The 20,412-nt window shown below is 44.8% G+C and overlaps 1 protein-coding gene across 1 annotated transcript in view; it reads left to right on the top strand.

Annotated features, from left to right (window-relative positions):
* The window catches only part of LOC106603713 (unconventional myosin-VIIa), an 80,968-nt gene that overhangs the window by 50,413 nt on the left and 10,143 nt on the right, over positions 1-20,412 (top strand). Inside the window, exons 26-43 of the mRNA XM_014197732.3 lie at positions 6,555-6,734; positions 7,595-7,693; positions 8,021-8,148; positions 8,471-8,597; positions 9,123-9,242; positions 9,627-9,800; positions 9,945-10,172; positions 10,495-10,665; positions 11,038-11,155; positions 11,287-11,413; positions 13,586-13,755; positions 15,931-16,124; positions 16,566-16,690; positions 16,868-17,025; positions 17,451-17,604; positions 17,760-17,915; positions 18,304-18,409; positions 18,567-18,680. Of these exons, the coding sequence (XP_014053207.3) occupies positions 6,555-6,734; positions 7,595-7,693; positions 8,021-8,148; positions 8,471-8,597; positions 9,123-9,242; positions 9,627-9,800; positions 9,945-10,172; positions 10,495-10,665; positions 11,038-11,155; positions 11,287-11,413; positions 13,586-13,755; positions 15,931-16,124; positions 16,566-16,690; positions 16,868-17,025; positions 17,451-17,604; positions 17,760-17,915; positions 18,304-18,409; positions 18,567-18,680 (2,649 nt within the window). The remainder of the gene's footprint in view (positions 1-6,554; positions 6,735-7,594; positions 7,694-8,020; positions 8,149-8,470; positions 8,598-9,122; positions 9,243-9,626; positions 9,801-9,944; positions 10,173-10,494; positions 10,666-11,037; positions 11,156-11,286; positions 11,414-13,585; positions 13,756-15,930; positions 16,125-16,565; positions 16,691-16,867; positions 17,026-17,450; positions 17,605-17,759; positions 17,916-18,303; positions 18,410-18,566; positions 18,681-20,412) is intronic.

Below are 20,412 nucleotides of genomic sequence, written 5' to 3'. Positions count from 1 at the left end.
CATATTACACACAAATCTAAGTAAAGGAATGGAATTAAGAATATAAAAATATTTGGACGAGCAATGTCAGAGCGGCATAGACTAAGATACAATAGTATAGAATACAGTATATACATATGAGATGAGTATTGCAAGATATGTTAACATTATTAAAGTGACATTATTAAAGTGAATAGTGTTCCATTTATTAAAGTGGCCAATGGTTTCAAGTCTATGTATTTAGGCAGCAGCCTCTCTGTGCTAGTGATGGCTGTTTAACAGTCTGATGGCCTTGAGATAGAAGCTGTTTTCCAGTCTCTTGGTCCCAGCTTTGATGCACCTGTACTGACCTCGCCTTCTGGATGATAGCGGGGTGAACAGGCCATGGATCTGATGGTTGATGTCCTTGATGATCTTTTTGTACTTCCTGTGACATCGGGTGCTGTAGGTTTCTTGGAGGGCAGGTAGTTTGCACCCGGTGATGTGTTGTGCAGACTGCACCATCCTCTGGAGAGCCCTGCGGTTGTGGGCGGTGCAGTTCCCGTACCAGGCGGTGATACAGCCCGACAGGATGCTCTCAATTGTGCATCTGTAAAGGTTTGTGAGTAGTTTAGGTGACAAGCCAAATTTCTTCAGCCTCCTGAGGTTCTTCACCACACTGTCTGTGTGGGTGGACCATTTCAGTTTGTCCGTGATGTGTACACCATGGAACTTTCCACCTTCTCCACTGCTGTCCCGTTGATGTGGATAGGGGGGTGCTCCCGCTGCTGTTTCCTGAAGTCCACGATCATCTCCTTTGTTTTGTCAACGTTGAGTGAGAGGTTGTTTTCCTGGCACCACACTCCCAGAGCGCTCACCTCCTCCCTATAGGCTGTCTCGCTGTTGTTGGTAATCAAGCCTACTACTGCTGTGTCATCTGCAATCTTGATGATTGAGTTGGAGGCGTGCTTGGCCACACAGTCATGGGTGAACAGGAAGTACAGCAGGGGGCTGAGCACACACCCTTGTGGGGCCCCAGTGTTGAAGATCAGCGAAGTGGAGGAATTGTTTCCTACCTTCACCACCTGGGGGCGGTCCGTCAGGAAGTCCAGGACCCAATTGCACGGGGCGTGGTCCAGACCCAGGCCCTCGAGCTTTATGATGAGCTTGGAGGGTACTATGGTGTTGAATGGTGAGCTATAGTCAATGAACAGCATTCTTACATAGGTATTCTTCTTGTCCAGATGGGATAGGGCAGTGTGCAGTGTGATGGCGATTACATTGTCTTTGGACCTATTGGGGCTTTAAGCGAATTGAAGTGGGTCTAGGGTGGCAGGTAAGGTGATATGATCCTTGAATAGTCTCTCAAAGCATTTCATGATGACAGAAGTGAGTGCTACGGGGCAATAGTCATTTAGTTCAGTTACCTTTGAATTCTTGGGTACAGGAACAATGGTGGCCATCTTGAAACATTTGGTGACAGCAGACTGGGATAGGGAGCGATTGAATATGTCCGTAAAAACACCAGCCAGCTGGTCTGCTCATGCTCTGAGGATGCAGCTAGCGATGCCGTCTAGACAGGCAGCCTTGCGAGGGTTAACACATTTAAATGTCTTACTCACGTCAGCCACAGAGAAGGAGAGCCCACAGTCCTTGGTAGCGGGCCTTGTCGGTGGCACTGTGTTATCCTCAAAGCGGGCAAAGAACGTGTTTAGCTTGTCCGGAAGCAAGACATCGGTGTCCGCGACGTGGCTGGTTTTCCTTTTGTAGTCCGTGATTGTCCGTAGACCCTGCCACATACGTCTCGTGTATGAGCCGTTGAATTGCAACTCCACTTTGTCTCTATACTGACGTTTTGCCTGTTTGATCACACTTGTAATAGATCATTTGTTGTATTACTTGTGAGGCACAGCAGAGTGAGCATAATAATTCACTTTTTTTGTACTGGACTGATACTCCTATGGTCAGAGAAAGGTAAATATTCCTTGATTTAAAAAAAAAGACACCACCCGCAAATAATAACGCAAGCTTATTGAAACACTGCTATACTGGTTCTTGCAGCCTGGCAGCCAGTGTGAGTGTAAGTAGGGAGAAAGTGCATTTTATGGTTTATAAAAGTGTTGACCAAGGTGTTGACAGTGCTGAATAACAACTTAAACATGAACTTACTTAAAAACAACAGCTCTTTGCTGTATTTGTTTAGTCTCTCTCTAGTCATGGTTTTGAAATCTTAAATGATCACTTTGCTGTGCATTCTAGGATTATTTATACAGTCTATGATAGGGGTGTCAAACTCATTCCATGGAGGGCCTAGTGTCTGCAGGTTTTTGGTTTTTCCTTTCAATTAAGACCTAGACAACCAGGTGAGGGGAGTTCCTTACTAATTAGTGACCTTAATTCATCAATCAAGTACAAGGGAGGAGCAAAAACCTGCAGACACTCGGCCCTCCGTGGAATGAGTTTTACAAGTGGTCTATGGCGCTAGGAAACTGTGTAGTCACGGTGATCTAAGCTATCTTATTGTCTAGTGGTAGGCCTATAAGTGCACTTTGATTTGCTCTCTGGGCCTGCCGGATAGGCAGAGTTCTAGCTTCAGACATATGAAATAGTTCAAAATGGGAACACTTTGCATTCCCGGCGCTAGGGCTGCTTAATCAAGTGCACCTACCACCAACAGCGCTAGGGCTGCTTAATCAAGTGCACCAACCACCAACAGAACTAGGGCTGCTTAATCAAGTGCACCTACCACCAACAGCACTAGGGCTGCTTAATCAAGTGCACCTACCACCAACAGCTCTAGGGCTGCTTAATCAAGTGCACCTACCACCAACAGCACTAGGGCTGCTTAATCAAGTGCACCTACCACCAACAGCTCTAGGACTGCTTAATCAAGTGCACCTACCATCAACAGCACTAGGGCTGCTTAATCAAGTGCACCTACCACCAACAGCACTAGGGCTGCTTAATCAAGTGCACCTACCACCAACAGCGCTAGGGCTGCTTAATCAAGTGCACCTACCACCAACAGCACTAGGGCTGCTTAATCAAGTGCACCTACCACCAACAGCTCTAGGGCTGCTTAATCAAGTGCACCTACCATCAACAGCTCTAGGGCTGCTTAATCAAGTGCACCTACCACCAACAGCACTAGGGCTGCTTAATCAAGTGCACCTACCATCAACAGCGCAAAACAAATAAAGAAAAATAAGAACGCAAGGCTTTATCGTTGGGTTTTTTACAGAAATGTTTGGTGATCAACTAGGAATGCCTTTGAGATCGATCAACCGCTTGGTGACCACTGTTTAAGATGATTTGGGCGGGAAAGAAGTGGAGGGCGCTCAACCAATGTGAGTCGAGGTGCGACCAAAGAAATAGATTATGAAAAGGAGCAACACTCACTCACCTTTAAAAACTCATAGTTTTATTTAAAGTGGAAGTGACAACGTTTTAGCAACATTAAATCTTATTCAAATCTGTTCATATACACCCCCAGAAAGATTACCTTGTTTTACATTTTCTGACAAGCCAGCACTTGTCAGAAAATTCATAGAATGTTTGGGAATGACGTAGAGTAAGGCATTTGTGAAAATTCTGTAGCAATATACAGTGGGTAAGCGGCCGTGCTTTTGGACAATTAATAGAAACTTCACTAATTAACATTTTATAAAAAGATCCATCTTGTCCAGGACCAGAGTCTATGCAGACCAGTGCCATAGCCAATCAGAGCTACAGTAGGCCGATATGCTAATAAGCCATTTGCCACACAGGCCTGACATCATTCACTTTAAACTGGACTGTGTTTTTACAGGCAGTAGCAACAGCACAACTTTAGAAAGCATTCGTCAAAAGCCACCTGAATGGATTTCTGCAAATATGTAAATACCACGGGAAACATTTGGGAACTTCACAGTCCTATTGTTCAAACAATCATGAAAAGGTAGGCTCTCTCCCTCAGTTGCCTAATCACATCAAAAAGATCAACAACTAAGGCTATCCAGACTGAGATTAGCTAAAAATCCAACGAGGGAACATTTGATAAACCCTCTCAAACTTTTTCAGCTAGTTGGCCGTCAAAATTGCACTGATAAATGCTTGTACCAACCCACGTTTTGACAACTGAATGGGAACTTGCTTGCCTGCCCGCACATTTGATCAATGCCAAACACATTTGATTGACAACTAAGAGATATGCTAACTGTGGATAAGTCGTTCAAGTTCAGCATAGCTAGCGAGCTAGGAAAGAGATTCACATTTCTTGCTAACTAACCAAATCACACCTGCATCTTTAGCTGTAGCCACCAAAAAACTATATGAGGGAAAAAACGTGGTCACTCACCCACTCCTCCAATGACATTATGATATCCTCCCAGCAGCTAGCTAGCTAACATTCGCTCTCAGCAGCTAGCTAGCTAACATTAGGCTCTGTGTTTTTAGCATGCTAAATAAATAGATACGCTAGCCCAGGGGTGTCAAACTCAATCAGAGCACGGGCCATATTAAAAAAACACATCGAGGCCAGACATAGCCTATTTGTTTTTACAAAATAACACTCAACTGTGACACAAACTGTCCATTGTTCTGTTAGAAAAAATATAGCCCTTTATAATGTCCGCCTACATAGGATTCTGTGTATAGCATTTTAACATATTAAAACAAAATAAGATATACTATTTGTCCAGCCTTGCTGCTATGCTTGCAAATGTGCATAATATGCTGTGACCCTGATCAGAAGTATTTAGTAACTCCAAATAGCTATTGGTTGTTGTACCATTAAAACATATTTTACCTTTTTCTGCACTACAAAACAAATCAAATGGTATTGGTCACATACACATGTTTAGCAGATGTTATTGCGAGTGTAGCAAAATGCTTATGCTTCTAGATCTGACAGTGCAGCAGTATCTAACAGGTAATATCTAACAATTCCACAAAAAAACCTAATACACACAATCTAGTAAAGGAATGGGATGAGAATATATAAATATAAAATATATGGATGAGTAGTGACAGAGCAGCTAAGATGCAACAGATAGTATAGAATAGATAGTGTACTATACAGTATACAGTATATACATATGAGATAAGTAATGCGAGATATGTAAATATTCTTAAAGTGCCATTATTAAAGTGACTAGTGTTCCATTTATTAAAGTGGCCAATGATGGTTGTTTAACAATCTGTATATCACGGATCACTTGTGCGGTTTAATGCAGTATGGTGTACTCATTTTTTTTGTAGTTGAGTAGCCAACCTAGACTACTGCTCTAATGTTGCTTTAGTAGTCCTACATGTTTCTCCTTGCATGTTGTTTTGTTGCAGGTTTAGTTTTTTGGTTGTTCATTGTCAAGCTTTAAAAACCGAAGCCAGACTGCAACATTTTAGTAGCCTAGCTAGGACTGTGGAATGTGTCTGTACATTTTCCCTCCTCTGCGGGACACACGAAAGCAGCGCAATTGAAGTTGAATACACCGATGCGAGCACATCAGGCTGTAATTTCATAAAGTAAATGACTTAAATGTTGACTCATTTATACTCGCTTGTGTGTCCTATTCGGCCGGCCAGCCTTGTGTTTGACACATGTGCGCTAGCCTATTAGCCACGTTATGACAGACTTGTGATCATTGCCCTTGCTAGTTTGATTGTATTGACATTCCTGGCCTTAGTTACAAGTCATCCATTTTTGTTCAACATATTGAGTCATTGAAACTGAAACAGTGCATCCAGAATGGATGCAGGCAGCAAACAATGTTCCAGCCCAGCTGTGATTTACAACCTGATAGCAATATTTTTTTAACTACCAAGAAATGTATTGGTGAATTATATTAATCATTCATTGAAATGCGTCCATCTATTCTGCCAACAATGCCTTACTGTACGTCATGGAATTTTGAGTCAATATAACCTATTTTTAAAACCTCTTATAAAGTTGGTTTTGAAGCATAAATTAGGCTCCCGAGTTGTGCAGCGGTCTAAGGCACTGCATCTCAGTGCTAGAGGCGTCACTACAGACCCTGGTTCGATCCCGGGCTGTATCACAACCGGCCGTCCCATAGGGCGGCTCACAATTGGCCCAGCGTCGTCCGGGTTAGGGGAGGGTTTGGCTGGGGTAGGCCGTCATTGTAAAATAAGAATTTGTTCTTAACTGACTTGCCTAGTTAAATAAAGGTTAAATAAAAAAATAAAAAGTTAAAACGCTGTCAGTTCCACTTCAAGCAAAGTTAATAAAGCTTGACATTTCGTCCCTCAATGGCCTTCATCTGGTTCTGATGAAGGCCGTTGATGACCGAAACATCAAGCTTTTTTTTTTACTTCGCTTAAATAAAACAAGTTGTTTTTAATGGCCAGTAAGTGTTGTGCCTTTTCCTTTTCAAAGATGATTTGACAGAAAATTAACAACATGCTAATTTGGGGGATATCAAATTGTTTTTTGGACAAGCATACTAATGTTAGCATGTGACCGCAGCTAGGGAAACAAAACCAAAGATTGCTGTCTGTTTTACTAGGTAAGGAAATGCTTACTAGGTAAGGGAATCAATATGTAATTTAGCAACTTGGGCGAACAACACCCCCCCACCCCCTGACCCCCCCCCCCTCAGGCGGCGCTGGCAGTGTGGATCACAGTGCTGAGGTTCATGGGGGACCTGCCCGAGCCCAAGTACCACATCGCCATCAGTGACGGCTCTGAGAAAATCCCTGTCATGACCAAGATCTACGAGACGCTGGGCAAGAGGACCTACAAGAGAGAGCTGCAGGAGCTCCAGACTGTGGAGGGAGAGGTGAGGGAAGGGAGAGAGGGAGGGGAGAGAGGAAGAAAGAGGTCCTACAAGAGAGAGCTGCAGGAGCTCCAGACTGTGGAGGGAGAGGTGAGGGGGAGCTCTGGAGTGACGCTTCCCGTAGGTACAGATCCAGGATCAACTTCCCCTCCCCCAAACCTCGGTGAGAGAGGGAAATAGAGAGAAGGGAAGGGATAGAATGTAGGTGGGAAGATCAGGGTGGGTAAAGCAGGGAAGAAAGGGAGGACCTGAGAGGATGTGGAGTTGAGGAGTCAGGGAGGAGTAGTAAAGTGTGCTTTTGAGGTATTCATAGTAAAATGGGACAGGAGAGGATGTGACTTGGAGGGAGACCGTAATAGGAAGTGTTTGAAGCCTAATTTATACAATAACACAAATACGCAACAAAAGAACGCAATTAGCCACGTAAAATGGTGTAGTTGTGTTGCTAATTGCATTCTTGTATTGTGTACTTTTGTAAGGTAAAATTAGGCCAAGTCAGTGTTTCTCAATCCTGGTCCTGGGAACCCATAGGTGTGTCCATTTTTGTTTTTGCCCTAGCACTCAGACACCTGATTCAACTAATCAACTTATCAAGCCTTTGATTATTGGAGTCAGGTACGTTAGTGCTACTGCAAAAAAACAAAACTGTGCACCCCTTTGGGTCCCCAGGACCAGGGTTTGAGAAACACTGGCCTAAGGGAGCGGTTAAGGAGATGAGAAGGAGGGCGTTGGTAGAATGGGTGGATGGGTGGTTTTTGAATGGGTGGTTTTTGTGTATGCCATCCAGGACACAGACAGACGGACAGACCAGACAGACAGAAAACAACATAAAGCTGATCTACACCCCTCTCTCCCTCTTACAGAACAGCTCCATTGAAGGTGGTGGTGGGCAGAAGAAGAACAGTGTGAGACACAAGCTGGTCTCTCTCACCCTGAAGAGGAAGTCCAAAATCACTGAGGAGGTTTGTGTCTCATTATAATATACAGTATATAATAATAATATATATTAGTTAGCAGCATTATGCTACCACCAACTGAGCCACACAATCCCAAAAATGGTGGGTTAGACCAACATTTGTGTTACTGCTTATGGATATGCCCATGCTAATATTTGACAGATTATATGGGTAATCTGATTTGTTATAGGAGTGTTCAGAATCTCTGGGCACCCCTGTAATTCAAACCCCGATGCCAGCTCAGCATTTACCAATACCAATAACTTACAGAATGGAAGGAATCACCAATGACATGACTGTTCCCTGTTGGCCTCGCCTCCTTCTCCCCTATAGGTGACCCGGCGTTTGACTGACGGCGATTACAGCCTACAGGGGAACAGCATGCTGGAGGACCGGCCCACATCCAACCTGGAGAAGCTGCACTTCATCATTGGCAACGGCATCCTAAGGCCCGCCCTCAGGTGACCTACAACCCTTTGACTTATTCTACCAAATACTCAGAGACTCTTTCGCTTTCTCTATCTGTCCTCTCCATGCTCCTCTCCTTCATTTATGATCTGAGCTTCCACCATTTTGTTTTCACCTGTCACAAAAAAAGATTGAAGTAATGTATTGGACTTGTATTCTGAGTGGTATGCTAGTTTGGATATGGGGACACTAAACATCATCAGTATGTGTCCTGGTTCTGACTTACTACTTACGGTCCGTGTGATTGGCTTGTGGTTTTTGCTGCTCATGATCTAATGGTGGCTGTGACTGGCTGGCTGTTGTGTCCTTCACCAGAGATGAGATCTACTGTCAGATCTGCAAGCAGTTGACCCAGAACCCGTCAAAGAGTAGCCATGCCCGTGGCTGGATCCTGCTCTCTCTCTGCGCTGGCTGCTTCGCTCCCTCTGAGAAGTTTGTCAAAGTAAGATCCTCGTCTTTTTGATAACACACACACAGTGTATACACACGTGTTCATACACATGTGTACGAACACAGACACACGTGCACACTTACGCACATACACACACACACTTACAAACACACACACACACCACTCAAATCTGTCTAGGCCAATTTCTGTTGAATTCGAAGTGGATCCATTGAATATGCACCAGAATGTCTCATTGATGTTAACTTTACCCCTGACACTCTCCCCTCTCTCTCCATCTCTCTCTCCCTTTCTCTCTTCCCTCTCTCTCTCCCTTTCTCTCTCCCTCTCTCTCTCTCCCCTTTCTCTCTCCCCTTTCTCTCTCCCCTTTCTCTCTCCCCTTTCTCTCCCCTTTCTCTCTCCCTCTCTCTCCCTCCCTCTCTCTCCCTCTCTCTCTCTCCCCTTTCTCTCTCCCCTTTCTCTCTCCCCTTTCTCTCTCCCCTTTCTCTCTCCCTCTCTCTCCCTCTCTCTCTCTCCCCTTTCTCTCTCCCCCCTCCACCCTTCCTTTCTTTCCTTCAGTATTTGCGAACATTCATGACCAGTGGTCCGCCGGGCTACGCTCCATACTGCGAGGAGAGGTTGAGGAGGACCTTTGTGAATCGCACCAGGACCCAGCCGCCATCTTGGCTCGAGCTGCAGGTACACACAGATCTAGGATAATTGAACCATGGGGAAGTTCTAAACCTGATTATTAGGGGCAAAACTGACCTTAAATCAGTGTCTAGGCCTCTAGAGGAAGCTTCTTTCCACTCGCGTGTCTGCCATTATTCCTCTACCATCATATTCTGCTTTCGACTGCTATGACGTCTTGGCCCGAGGCCTAAATACAGATAATGCCTTCGGGGAGGGGCACAGATTTTTTGTTGATCGAAATCAATTTGCATGCCAGAAAAAGGGCAGTTATTACCAGATATACAGTATAGGTAATTTTTACATACTTTCTATCTCGTATCTTCTATCTTAGACTTTCAAGTGTAGCCTGGAGTTGTTTTTTAATCCAAAATAATCATCCCTCGCTTTCAGGCCACTAAGTCAAAGAAGCCCATCATGTTACCGGTGACCTTCATGGATGGTACCACTAAGACCCTGCTGACCGACTCAGCAACCACGGCCAGCGAGCTGTGTAATGCCCTGGCAGACAAAATCAGCCTCCAAGACCGCTTCGGTTTCTCCCTCTACATCGCCCTGTTCGACAAGGTACTTGACTGGACCTCACACACACGTGTGCATGCAGCCACGCATTCACTCACTCACTCTCACTCATTCACACATACGCACACGGTCACTGACTTGTTTGAGAAGCTATCGAGCCCAATGTCAAATGTCGATCCATCCCCCCAGGTATCCTCATTGGGGAGCAGCAGCGACCATGTGATGGACGCCGTGTCGCAGTGTGAGCAGTACGCCAAGGAGCAGGGAGCCCAGGAGAGGAATGCCCCCTGGCGCCTGTTCTTCAGGAAGGAGATCTTCACTCCCTGGCACAATCCTGGCGAAGACAGCGTGGCCACCAACCTCATCTACCAGCAGACTGTCCGTGGGGTCAAGTTCGGCGAGTACCGCTGCGAGAGGGTTAGTGGGGCATAAGGGCAGAGGGATGAAGGCATGTATGAGGAGAGAGGTTAGCGTGGGGGGGGTCAGATTTAGGGAATTTCAGAACTATATTTATTTTTAATCTCTTGGTCTATTTTCCACTCGTCCTCTCTCTGTGCTAGGTTGATGAATTATGTGAGATGGTGTTTTTATGTGATATTCATTTCATGCTGATGTACAGTATGAAAGCACATTCATGCCTAATGTTTTTGTAAAATATGAAAGTATTAAAGCTCCTTCCCCTTCTCTCCCACTCCATCTACCCACTCTCCCTCTCTCAATTTCCCCCTCTCTCGCTCAGGATGAGGATCTGGCGGAGCTGGCATCTCAGCAGTACTACATAGACTACGGCTCTGGGATTCTCCAGGAGCGCCTCCTCAACCTCATCCCATCCTACATCCCTGACCGCGAAATCAGCTCTGCCAAGACCAATGACAAGTGGGCCCAGCTAGTTATCGCCGCCCACAAAAAGGTAGGTGTTCCCCAAGGATCAGTTTCAGCGCCTTTCACTTTCAGACCCAAAATCAGTTTCAGTACCTGTCTCATGCTCTTTGTCCTATGAACTATTTATCATTATATTCAGGGATGTAGTGGAGGGTAAACATGCATAAATGCTGTTTCCACAGCTTTTTCTTTAGTGAATAGCATTTAAGCATCTACTGAGCCAAATTATAGTTTCTGAATTAGCTTTTATGTTAATTACCACCCATCATCTCACTCGGCATTCAATGTTTACCCACCTTTGTTTTTTACCACTACAACTTGACTATTTTGTCCTATGAACAGTACACACCCTCACACACACAGTTCTCAAACAGTCTCACTAACCCCTCCACTCCACCAGGGAGTCTACACCCAGAAGAGGTTGGACCCTCAGAGGGTGAAGGAAGACGTGGTTGACTTTGCTCGTTTCAAGTGGCCTTTACTCTTCTCACGCTTCTACGAGGCCTTCAAATTTTCAGGTAAGTCTACTGTTGATATTTATGGCCAACGTACTTAACACTAATGATATTTCTGAGAAAGACCAATTGTATCCATAATATCATGACTAAATGTAGGTTGAAATGACCTCTGTCACTTTTGAACCCGTCAGGGCCAAGCCTGCCTAAGAATGACGTCATTGTGGCGGTGAACTGGACCGGGGTCTATTTTGTGGATGAGCAGGAGCAGGTCCTTTTGGAACTCTCTTTCCCAGAGATCACTAATGTGTCCAGTAGCAGGTAATGCTGCTACGATTCCTCTCTCCCAATAGACTGTAGTCATTATTTGTCAATGATAATTAGATATGTTTCATTCACTTGGTTATTACTACTATTCATTGATATCTTGTAAAGAATTATAGTTTTATAGTTTTTCCACAGTTATAATGTACACAGCAACTGATTATATATATATATATATATTGTGGCAGACCAGGGGGTTTGATCTAGACGTTTACACAGATCAGACATTGACACACCTCAGTTAAGGGTGTTTATTTAAAACAATAAAGAAAAAGAAAAGAAACAGGTCTCCTCCAGGAGACTTCTTCCGGATTACCACCTTCTGGGCTCCGGGGAATGCCGTCTCCTCTGGGGTAGAACACCGAGCCCCTCGATTCTAGCAGGCCGTGAGTAAGTCTATCTGGTAGCAACCTCTACCTACAACCCTCCTCTGGTTGTTCACCAGGTGAGGTTGGTTCCGGCGCCCCCTCGTACCCAAACTTCGGGTCCGTAGACACGAGGTTGGCAACCGCTTGCTTCCGGACCGCGTGCGACGGTCCGTCCCCACTCTCGTCGGTCACTGACATTTGTACGAGCGTTACCACACTCCCGGATTCCAACAGTGTGTGGGTGTCGTGACCAGTAACTTTCACCGGGACCGTGGGTGCTGGTCGTTCGCTGTGGACCCAACAGAAGATGACATAGTTTACTCCTTCGCCCAGCTCGTCTTCTGGGCCAGCTGATGGCATCAACTCTTCTCGACCCGGGCAACTCCATGTGAGGTGTCCCCGGGCACCACACAAATCACCTCCTTTGGTCTCCATCCACCTAAGGTTGTCTGCAGCAGGTGGACTCTGCCTCGGCTGTCTCTCCGTGGGTCTGCAGTCCTTTAGCCCGGCTCACTGTCAGATTGGGGAGTACGTGGTGGGGTTGTCCTTTCGTACCCACCGACGGCTCTCGGACTTGGCCTGCGTCCCCTTCAGCAGGGCCTCAGTATTCTGGTGCATCTCCATGGCTCTCAAGAGGTCGTCCAAGGTCTGGGGCATACGTAGGCTTGCCGCCCTCTTCATGTCGTGAGGTAGCACCCGTAAGAAGCGATTCATGACCACTTTGTCGATAACGGGGAGGGTGGCTACGTTTGTTAGGAGCCATGCCCTGGTGATGCGCAGTAGGTCGCTCATCTGGGCTCGAGGGGAAGCTTCAGCCATGAACCTCCAGTCGTGGACCAGTTGGGCCCGATGGGCCAGGCTGTACCTGTAGCGGCTGAGTACCTCCCTCTTGAGACAGTCGGAGTTAGCCGCCTGTTCGGTGTTGAGGTCATAATATGCCTTTTGAGCATCTCCAGACAGGAACGGGGCCAGCAGACTTGCCAACTTCACCTTGGGCCATCCTTCCCGGAGTGCTGTCTGTTCAAATGTGCAGAAATAGGTCTCGATGTCGTCAACCTCCATTAGCTTGATGCGACTCGGTCTGCAGCTTGCGGACATTCTTTAGACGCTGTTCTTCCAGCGTTGGTTCCTGAATGTTCTGTTGTGCTTGTTGGGCCCAAACAAACTGAGCTATCAACTCATCCATGCTGATACTGCGTAAACGTCATCCCTGGTCTGACCACGTTGTCAGATTGCCCGCCTTCTCCACCACTTGTGGTAGACCAAGGGGTTTGATCTAGACATTTACACAGATCCGACACGGAGACAAGTGTGATACCTCAGTTTCAAGGGTGTTTATTTAAACCAATAAAGAAAAAGAAAAGAATCGGTCTCCTCCAGGAGACCTCTTCCGGGTTACCGCCTTCTGGGCTCCTGTCTCCTCTGGGGTAGAACACCGAGCCCCTCGGTTCTAGCAGACCGTAAGGACCTCTATCTGGTAGCAACCTCTCACTACCTACAACCCTCCAGTGTGCTGCCCTCTGGGCAGCTTTATGGGCCCCGTACGGCTGGTGAGCAATCAGCCCTTGATTACTCATCAGCTTTTATCAGCCCCAATTAGTCCTGGCCGGAGGACCCGTCGAGACCTGGCACGTCCAGCAGAGGGAGCCACTGCCACGTGACGAGTCTCCCCCTGGTGGCTTGTCCGCGGTACGCCACAATATATACACATGTAAAGACCTAAATAAGATATAAATATATATACAATTATATTTTAATTGTGACATTGTTTTGATATTGTAAGAATCATTTCCCTTGACAGAGGTGGTAAGCTCCAGGGCCAGAGCTTCTCGCTAGCCACCATCAAAGGAGACGAGTACACGTTCACCTCCAATAATGCCGAGGACATACGCGACCTCGTCGTGACCTTCCTGGAGGGCCTCAGGAAGAGGTCAAAGTTTGTGGTGGCGCTGCTGGACTGCCCCAACCCCGGTAAGTAACCTACTAGCTCTTATTTACTTTATCTTATTAGGTTAATAAACAGGGGCAATGCACATTGGTCCGCATTGGCAACACTTTTCAATTAAGAACAGGTCATGTCTTTCAAGTATGGTAAATGACTGTGATCTTGTAGGTGTTTTCTTATACAGACTACAATATGAGAAGCAACTCTGTGTCATTTTTTTATAATGTATGTCTCTTTTTCAAATAGGGAATGGCTCCATTTCATGTTTTATCTTCTAAACCACAGCAGTGAAAAAAGCTATATTAATTGTGTTGTAATTGTGGGTTGATATTGATGTTTTAGGGTAGAATCTGCTCTAACCCGCTGTATTTTTATATATATATACAGCACCAGTCAAAGGTTTTAGAACACCTACTTATTCAAAGGCTTTTCTTTATATTTACTATTTTCTATATTTCTATATAAACTATGAAATAACACATATGGAATCATGTAGTAACCAAAAAAGTGTTAAACGATTCTTCAAAGTAGCCACTCTTTGCCTTGATGACAGCTTTGCACACTCTTGGCATTCTCTCAACCAGCTTCATGAGGTAGTCACCTGGAATGCATTTCAATTAACAGGTGTGCCTTCTTAAGTTCATTTGTGGAATTTCTTTCCTTCTAAATGCGTTTGAGCCAATCAGTTGTGTTGTGACAAGATAGGGGTGGTATACAGAAGGTAGCCCTATTTGGTAAAAGACCAAGTCAATATTATGGCAAGAACCACTTAAATAAGCAAAGAGAAATGACAGTCCATCCTTATTTTAGACATGAAGGTCAATCAATACGGAAAATTTCAAGAACTTTGAAAGTTTCTTCAAGTGCAGTCGCAATAACCATCAAGCGCTATGATGAAACTGGCTCTCATGAGGACCGCCACAGGAAAGGAAGACCCAGAGTTACCTCTGCTGCAGAGGATAAGTTCATTAGATTTACCAGCCTCAGAAATTGCAGCCCAAATAAATGCTTCACAGAGTTCTTTGGTCTGGAGTCCAAATTAGAGATTTTTTGTTCCAACCGCCGTATCTTTGTGAGATGTGGTGTGGGTGAACGGATGATCGCCGCATGTGTATTTCCCACCGTAAAGCATGGAGGAGGAGGTGTTATGATGTGGGGGTGCTTTGCTGGTGACACTGTCTGTGATTTATTTAGAATTCAAGGCACACTTAACCAGCATGGCTACCACAGCATTCTGCAGCGATACGCCATCCCATATGGTTTGGGCTTAGTGGGACTATAATTGTTCAACAGGACAATGACCCAACACACCTAAAGGCTGTGTAAGGGCTATTTTACCAAGAAGGAGAGTGATGGAGTGCTGCATCAGATGACCTGGCCTCCACAATCCCCCGATCTCGACCAAATTGAGATGGTTTGGGATGAGTTGGACCGCAGAGTGAAGGAAAAGCAGCCAACAAGTGCTCAGCATATGTGGGAACTCCTTCAAGACTGTTGGAAAAGCATTCCAGGTGAAGCTGGTTGAGAGAATGCCAAGAGTGTGCAAAGCTTTCATCAAGGCAAATGGTGGCTATTTGAAGAATCTCAAATATAAAATATATTTTGATTTGTTTAACACTTTTTGGTTACTACATGATTCCATATGTGTTATTTAATAGTTTTTATGTCTTTACTATTATTCTACAATGTAGAAAATAGTAAAAATAAAGAAAATCCCTTGAATGAGTAGGTGTTCTAAAATCTTTGACCAGTAATGTATATATATTTTGTATTCTTTTTTTATTTTACCCCCTTTTTCTCCCCAATTTCGATATTGTCTCATCGCTGCAACTCCCCAATGGGCTCAGGAGGCAAAAGTCGAGTCATGCAATTTATAAACTTGATCTCCACTATAAAAAGCATCTAGACATTACCTCACATTTCTTTTAAACTAAGATATAGTTTTAAACAGCGGAGATTTGTATAATCTTTGCTGTCTGTCTCTCTGACTTTTGCAACATTGTGTTTCAGTATTCAAATTCGATCTCGAGCTGTCCCTTAGTAATGAATGTGTGTCTTGCATTTACCATTGTAAATAAATCTAACTTTTATAACTCCCGCACACGCGATACCCCCTTAAGTTGTATTTACCAACCACCACACATGACGTTCCATCACAGGAGACAATAAGGTACATTGAATTGAATGTTGTGTTCCTGTAGCGGGCGGCGAGGACTCCACCTTCCTCAGTTTTTCCAAGGGCGACCTGATCCTATTGGACGAGCACTGTGGCGAGCAGGTCATGACCTCGGGGTGGGCCCACGGGGTCAATGACAGGACCAAGCAACAGGGGGACTTCCCGGCCGACTGCGTCTACGTCCTGCCCACCGTAACCCGGCCGCAGTATGACATCGTGGTGAGTGACCTCATAGGATTACAAAATTCTCTGTACATTTCCAAAGTTCCAGGATCTTTTAGAAACTACGGTCATTAATGGGTAATTTTGGAAATCTATGGAATCTTGAAGAATGTATACCGCAGTATGACAATATGGTGGTGATGATGTTGATGATGTCCTCAGGCATTCATGCTTCATACTGTCTTTACAGCTCTCATTCTGTAGTTTACTGAAGTTCTTTTTTGTGACTGTATGTCTTTCTTTCTCTCTCCCCTCTCCCAACTTGTCTCTTTCATCCTCTCTACTCCCTTCCCTCTCCATTTCCCCTCCCTTTTTCTCTCCATCTCACTCTCTCTTTTTCTTCCTTCGCTCTCTCTCATTCTCCTACTTCCTTCCCTCTACATCTCTTTCCCCCGCTCTCCCTCCCTCCATCTCCAACCCCCTCTCTCTCTCTGCTAGGCTCTGGTGACTATGACTCCAGACCAGAGAAGAGAGTCCATAAACCTGTCCCAGCTGGCCCTTGCTGAGAGTGAGGACAAGGTCAAGCCCTACACCCTAGAGGAGTTCTCCTACGATTACTTCAGGTAGCCACTCACTCACTCACTCACTCACTCACTCACTCCCCCACACACACACACACACACACACACACACACACACATATATATATATATACATTCGGTTCCACTCATCCCTCTCTGTTACCTTCATCCATCTTTCCCCCTCCCTTCTTCCTATCCACCCCTACTCCACCCCTCCAGATCCCCTCCCAAGAGCACTCTGAGCAGGGTAATGATCACAAAGGGCCGCGGGAAGGAGCGTCTGTGGTGCTGCGCCAGGGAGCCCCTCAAACAGCCCCTACTGAAGAAGGTGCTGGCCCACGAGGAGCTCTCCCAGGAGGCTCAACTGGCCTTCATCGATATCTTTACTGCCTTGCAGCCATTGTGTATCAATTACTTTTTCACGCTTCATGTCCAAATAATCTTAAAGTAACTTTATTTTGAACACTGTAGGATGATTTAAACATGAAATGCGAAATAGGCTAATATCAGGGATATGAACTTGCATAGATTTTTGGACAAAAATGCTAAATAGTTAACAGTGGCCAGGTAAACTAAAACAAAGCATGGATTGCTGTCTTACTTTGGCAATAGATTGCTTACGGGTAAGGAAACTATTGTGTAATTTGGGTAAACAATCCCTTTAAATGTGATGCAAACTTCAACATGTCATATTTAGCATTATGTATATTATGTTGTACTGCATCATAGTATTATCTCTGTGTTTAACGTGCGTAGTCTTGAGGTCAATGTCTGGTCATGGTCCTTGACCGCTCCCCTGCACCCTTGTTGAAGTATATGGGTGACTACCCGTCCAAGCGAGCGCGTTCGGTCAACGAGCTGACCGACCAGATCTTTGAGGGAGCGCTGAAGGCAGAGCCACTCAAAGATGAGATCTACTGTCAGATCCTCAAACAGCTCACTGAGAATCACATCAAGTATGTCTGAGACTACAGTCGACATTCACATCTACTCTCCCAGGGAAGTTGTGGTCATATGGGGATTGACTGTGTGTGTGTGTGTGTGTGTGTGTGTGTGTGTGTGTGTGTGTGTGTGTGTGTGTGTGTGTGTGTGTGTGTGTGTGTGTGTGCAGGTACAGTGAGGAGAAGGGCTGGGAGCTGCTGTGGCTGTGTGCAGGTCTGTTCCCCCCCAGTAACATTCTGCTACCCCACGTCCAGAAGTTCCTCCAGGCTAAGAAGCATCACCCCCTCGCCCCTGACTGCATGCAGAGACTCCAGAAGGCATTACGGTAGGGCTAACCCACTTGTACAGTGTATTTACTGTATTTAAGTGTTCCGACATTACATGTTTAACTATTTGGGTATAAGTATTTTTGCGATTTATAAGAGTTTCTCAGCCATGTAAACAGAGGAAAAAATGCTGACATATTTAGGCACTAGGGCTGAATCCTAATTTGAGATCCATGCCAGATTTAGGAAAACATTTGAGTTACTTGTGTGGATTCAGCTCCTAACTAGAGATCCACTCCAGATCCATGCCTCCTTACTCATATTCCTTCCTTTGTCTATCTCTTGTCTTCCCCTGGGTGAACTAACAGTCCAACAGTAATTGTAGCATGATGTACTACAGTACCCATAATGTTCTGTACCCATAATGCTCTCTCCTTACCAATACAGTAACGGATCCAGGAAGTACCCACCTCACCTGGTGGAGGTGGAGGCCATCCAGCACAAGACCACACAAATCTTTCACAAAGTGTACTTCCCCGATGACACAGACGAGGTGAGAGGTCATTACAAAGTAGCAATGGCTCGTTGAGGCCCAAAACGTTGAGTCACAGGGACAAAAACAGCACACACGGTGACTTATTCAAATCTGGAACATTTTGTGTGGTCACTTTATAGCAAATTGTGTAAATATGACAGTTTTTCCCCCACAGGCTTTCGAAGTGGAGTCGAGTACCAAGGCCAAAGATTTCTGTCTGAACATCTCAGGCAGACTACTCCTCAAGTCCTCCGAGGGCTTCAGCCTGTTTGTCAAGATCACTGACAAGGTACAGTACACTACTAGGATATGGCTGCAATGAGGTCATTAGGACATGCTTTGTGACGTCATGGTCAGGTTGTATACTGGTTGTTAAAGGATGTCTTTTAAACATGACGTATTTAACTGGTTGTAATCTGCTTATATGACCAGTTAACAAGCAGAATATGACATATTTCCCTGAATTCTTTATGACTTCATGAAAAAAGACTTCACCTGGTTGTAATCTGATCGTATCTAGTTGTATGATGTCTCTGAGAAAAGTAATATTTTACACACAAATGGTGGTACCCATAAGTACTCATTTCTGACAAAAAAACACAAATGTGAAAAATTGGTGGATATACAGATATAGGATGTTAATTTGCTACAGCAGGAAAATAATCCTGCAGCAACAGGAAATGTAAATTATTAGGTGGATTAAAATTAAGGGACATTTTTGTAGGGGTTGATATATTTTTCGTAAGGGAAAATCAAGTCTGAAATTTCAAAGTGGAAATTACAAATCAAATCAAATGTATTTATGAGGCCCTTTTTACATCAGCCGATGTCACAAAGTGCTATACAGAAACCCAGCCTAAAACCCCAAACATCAAGCAATGCAGATGTAGAGGCACGGTGACTAGGAAAAACTCCCTAGAAAGGCAGGAACCTAGGAAGAAACCTAGAGAGGAACCAGGCTCTGAGGGGTGGCCAGCCCTCTTCTGGTTGTGCCGGGTGGAGATTATAACAGTACATGGCCAAGATGTTCAAACGTTCATAGATGACCAGCAGGGTCGAATAATAATAATCACAGTGGTTGTAGAGGGTGCAACAGGTCAGCACCCCCCCATATGGCCTTTAGGCCCTTACAAGTTCCATTAAATGCACCTATAAGTTGGCTATATGTCCTGGGAATGTCCTGGGAATTTGTTGTTGTTTTGTCCTACCTTAAGGAAACAATCTCTAAACTGGAGATACATCCAAAAGTCTTGTTTCTGTAAATTATACTTGGACCTTAACTCTTCATAAGAGGTAAAAGTGTTTTCTTGATAGAGACAACCAATGTTCTTTATCCCCTTTCTAAACCAACCTTTCCGGAAAACCATGTGTCCCCCTATTTTCAATTGAGGGTTGTTCCATAACGAAGCAGAGCTTATCAAGAAAGGTGAAGATCTCTCTCTCTCTCTTGAATCTGGCTCCATATATTTTTAGTATGGGACATTATTGGATTCTGGGGTCCCACCTTATGTTGACTCAAGTCATCTGATGCTCTGAATAGGGCTAGGCAGATTGGCCTAGTCGAGTTCTCAATAAAGAGAGAGCCTATTTGGGAAGCTACAAAGGCTTCTTGATACAATTGCATGTTAGGGAGATTTAATCCTCCCTTCTCAGTCTTTCCCTGTAATCACGCTAGTTTCATTCTGGCCTTTTTACCGGCCAAAACAAACTCAGTAATTATTTTGTCTATGGATTTAAAGACAGGTATGGATAGTGGTAGCATGCTGATAACGTCATTCATTTTAGGTGCTATGACCATCTTTATAACCTGTATCCTACCCCATAATGAGATTTGTAGTTTATCCCAGCTCTTAAACTGGAGATGAACTTCGTTCAATAGTGGGTCAAGATTTTCAGAAATCCTGTTCTCTAGACCAGGATTTAACGCCATCCCCAGGTACCTCAAGTTTTAGGGACCCATTGAAACCTCCAGCTGAGGAGGTCATTTCTCAGACAATGTTTTGATAGAGGCATTACTTCAG

The sequence above is a fragment of the Salmo salar genome, chromosome 04, assembly GCF_965601325.2.
Source record: "Salmo salar chromosome 04, fSalSal1, whole genome shotgun sequence".
Classification (NCBI taxonomy): domain Eukaryota; kingdom Metazoa; phylum Chordata; class Actinopteri; order Salmoniformes; family Salmonidae; genus Salmo; species Salmo salar.
This window is presented reverse-complemented; position numbering and strand designations above follow the sequence as displayed.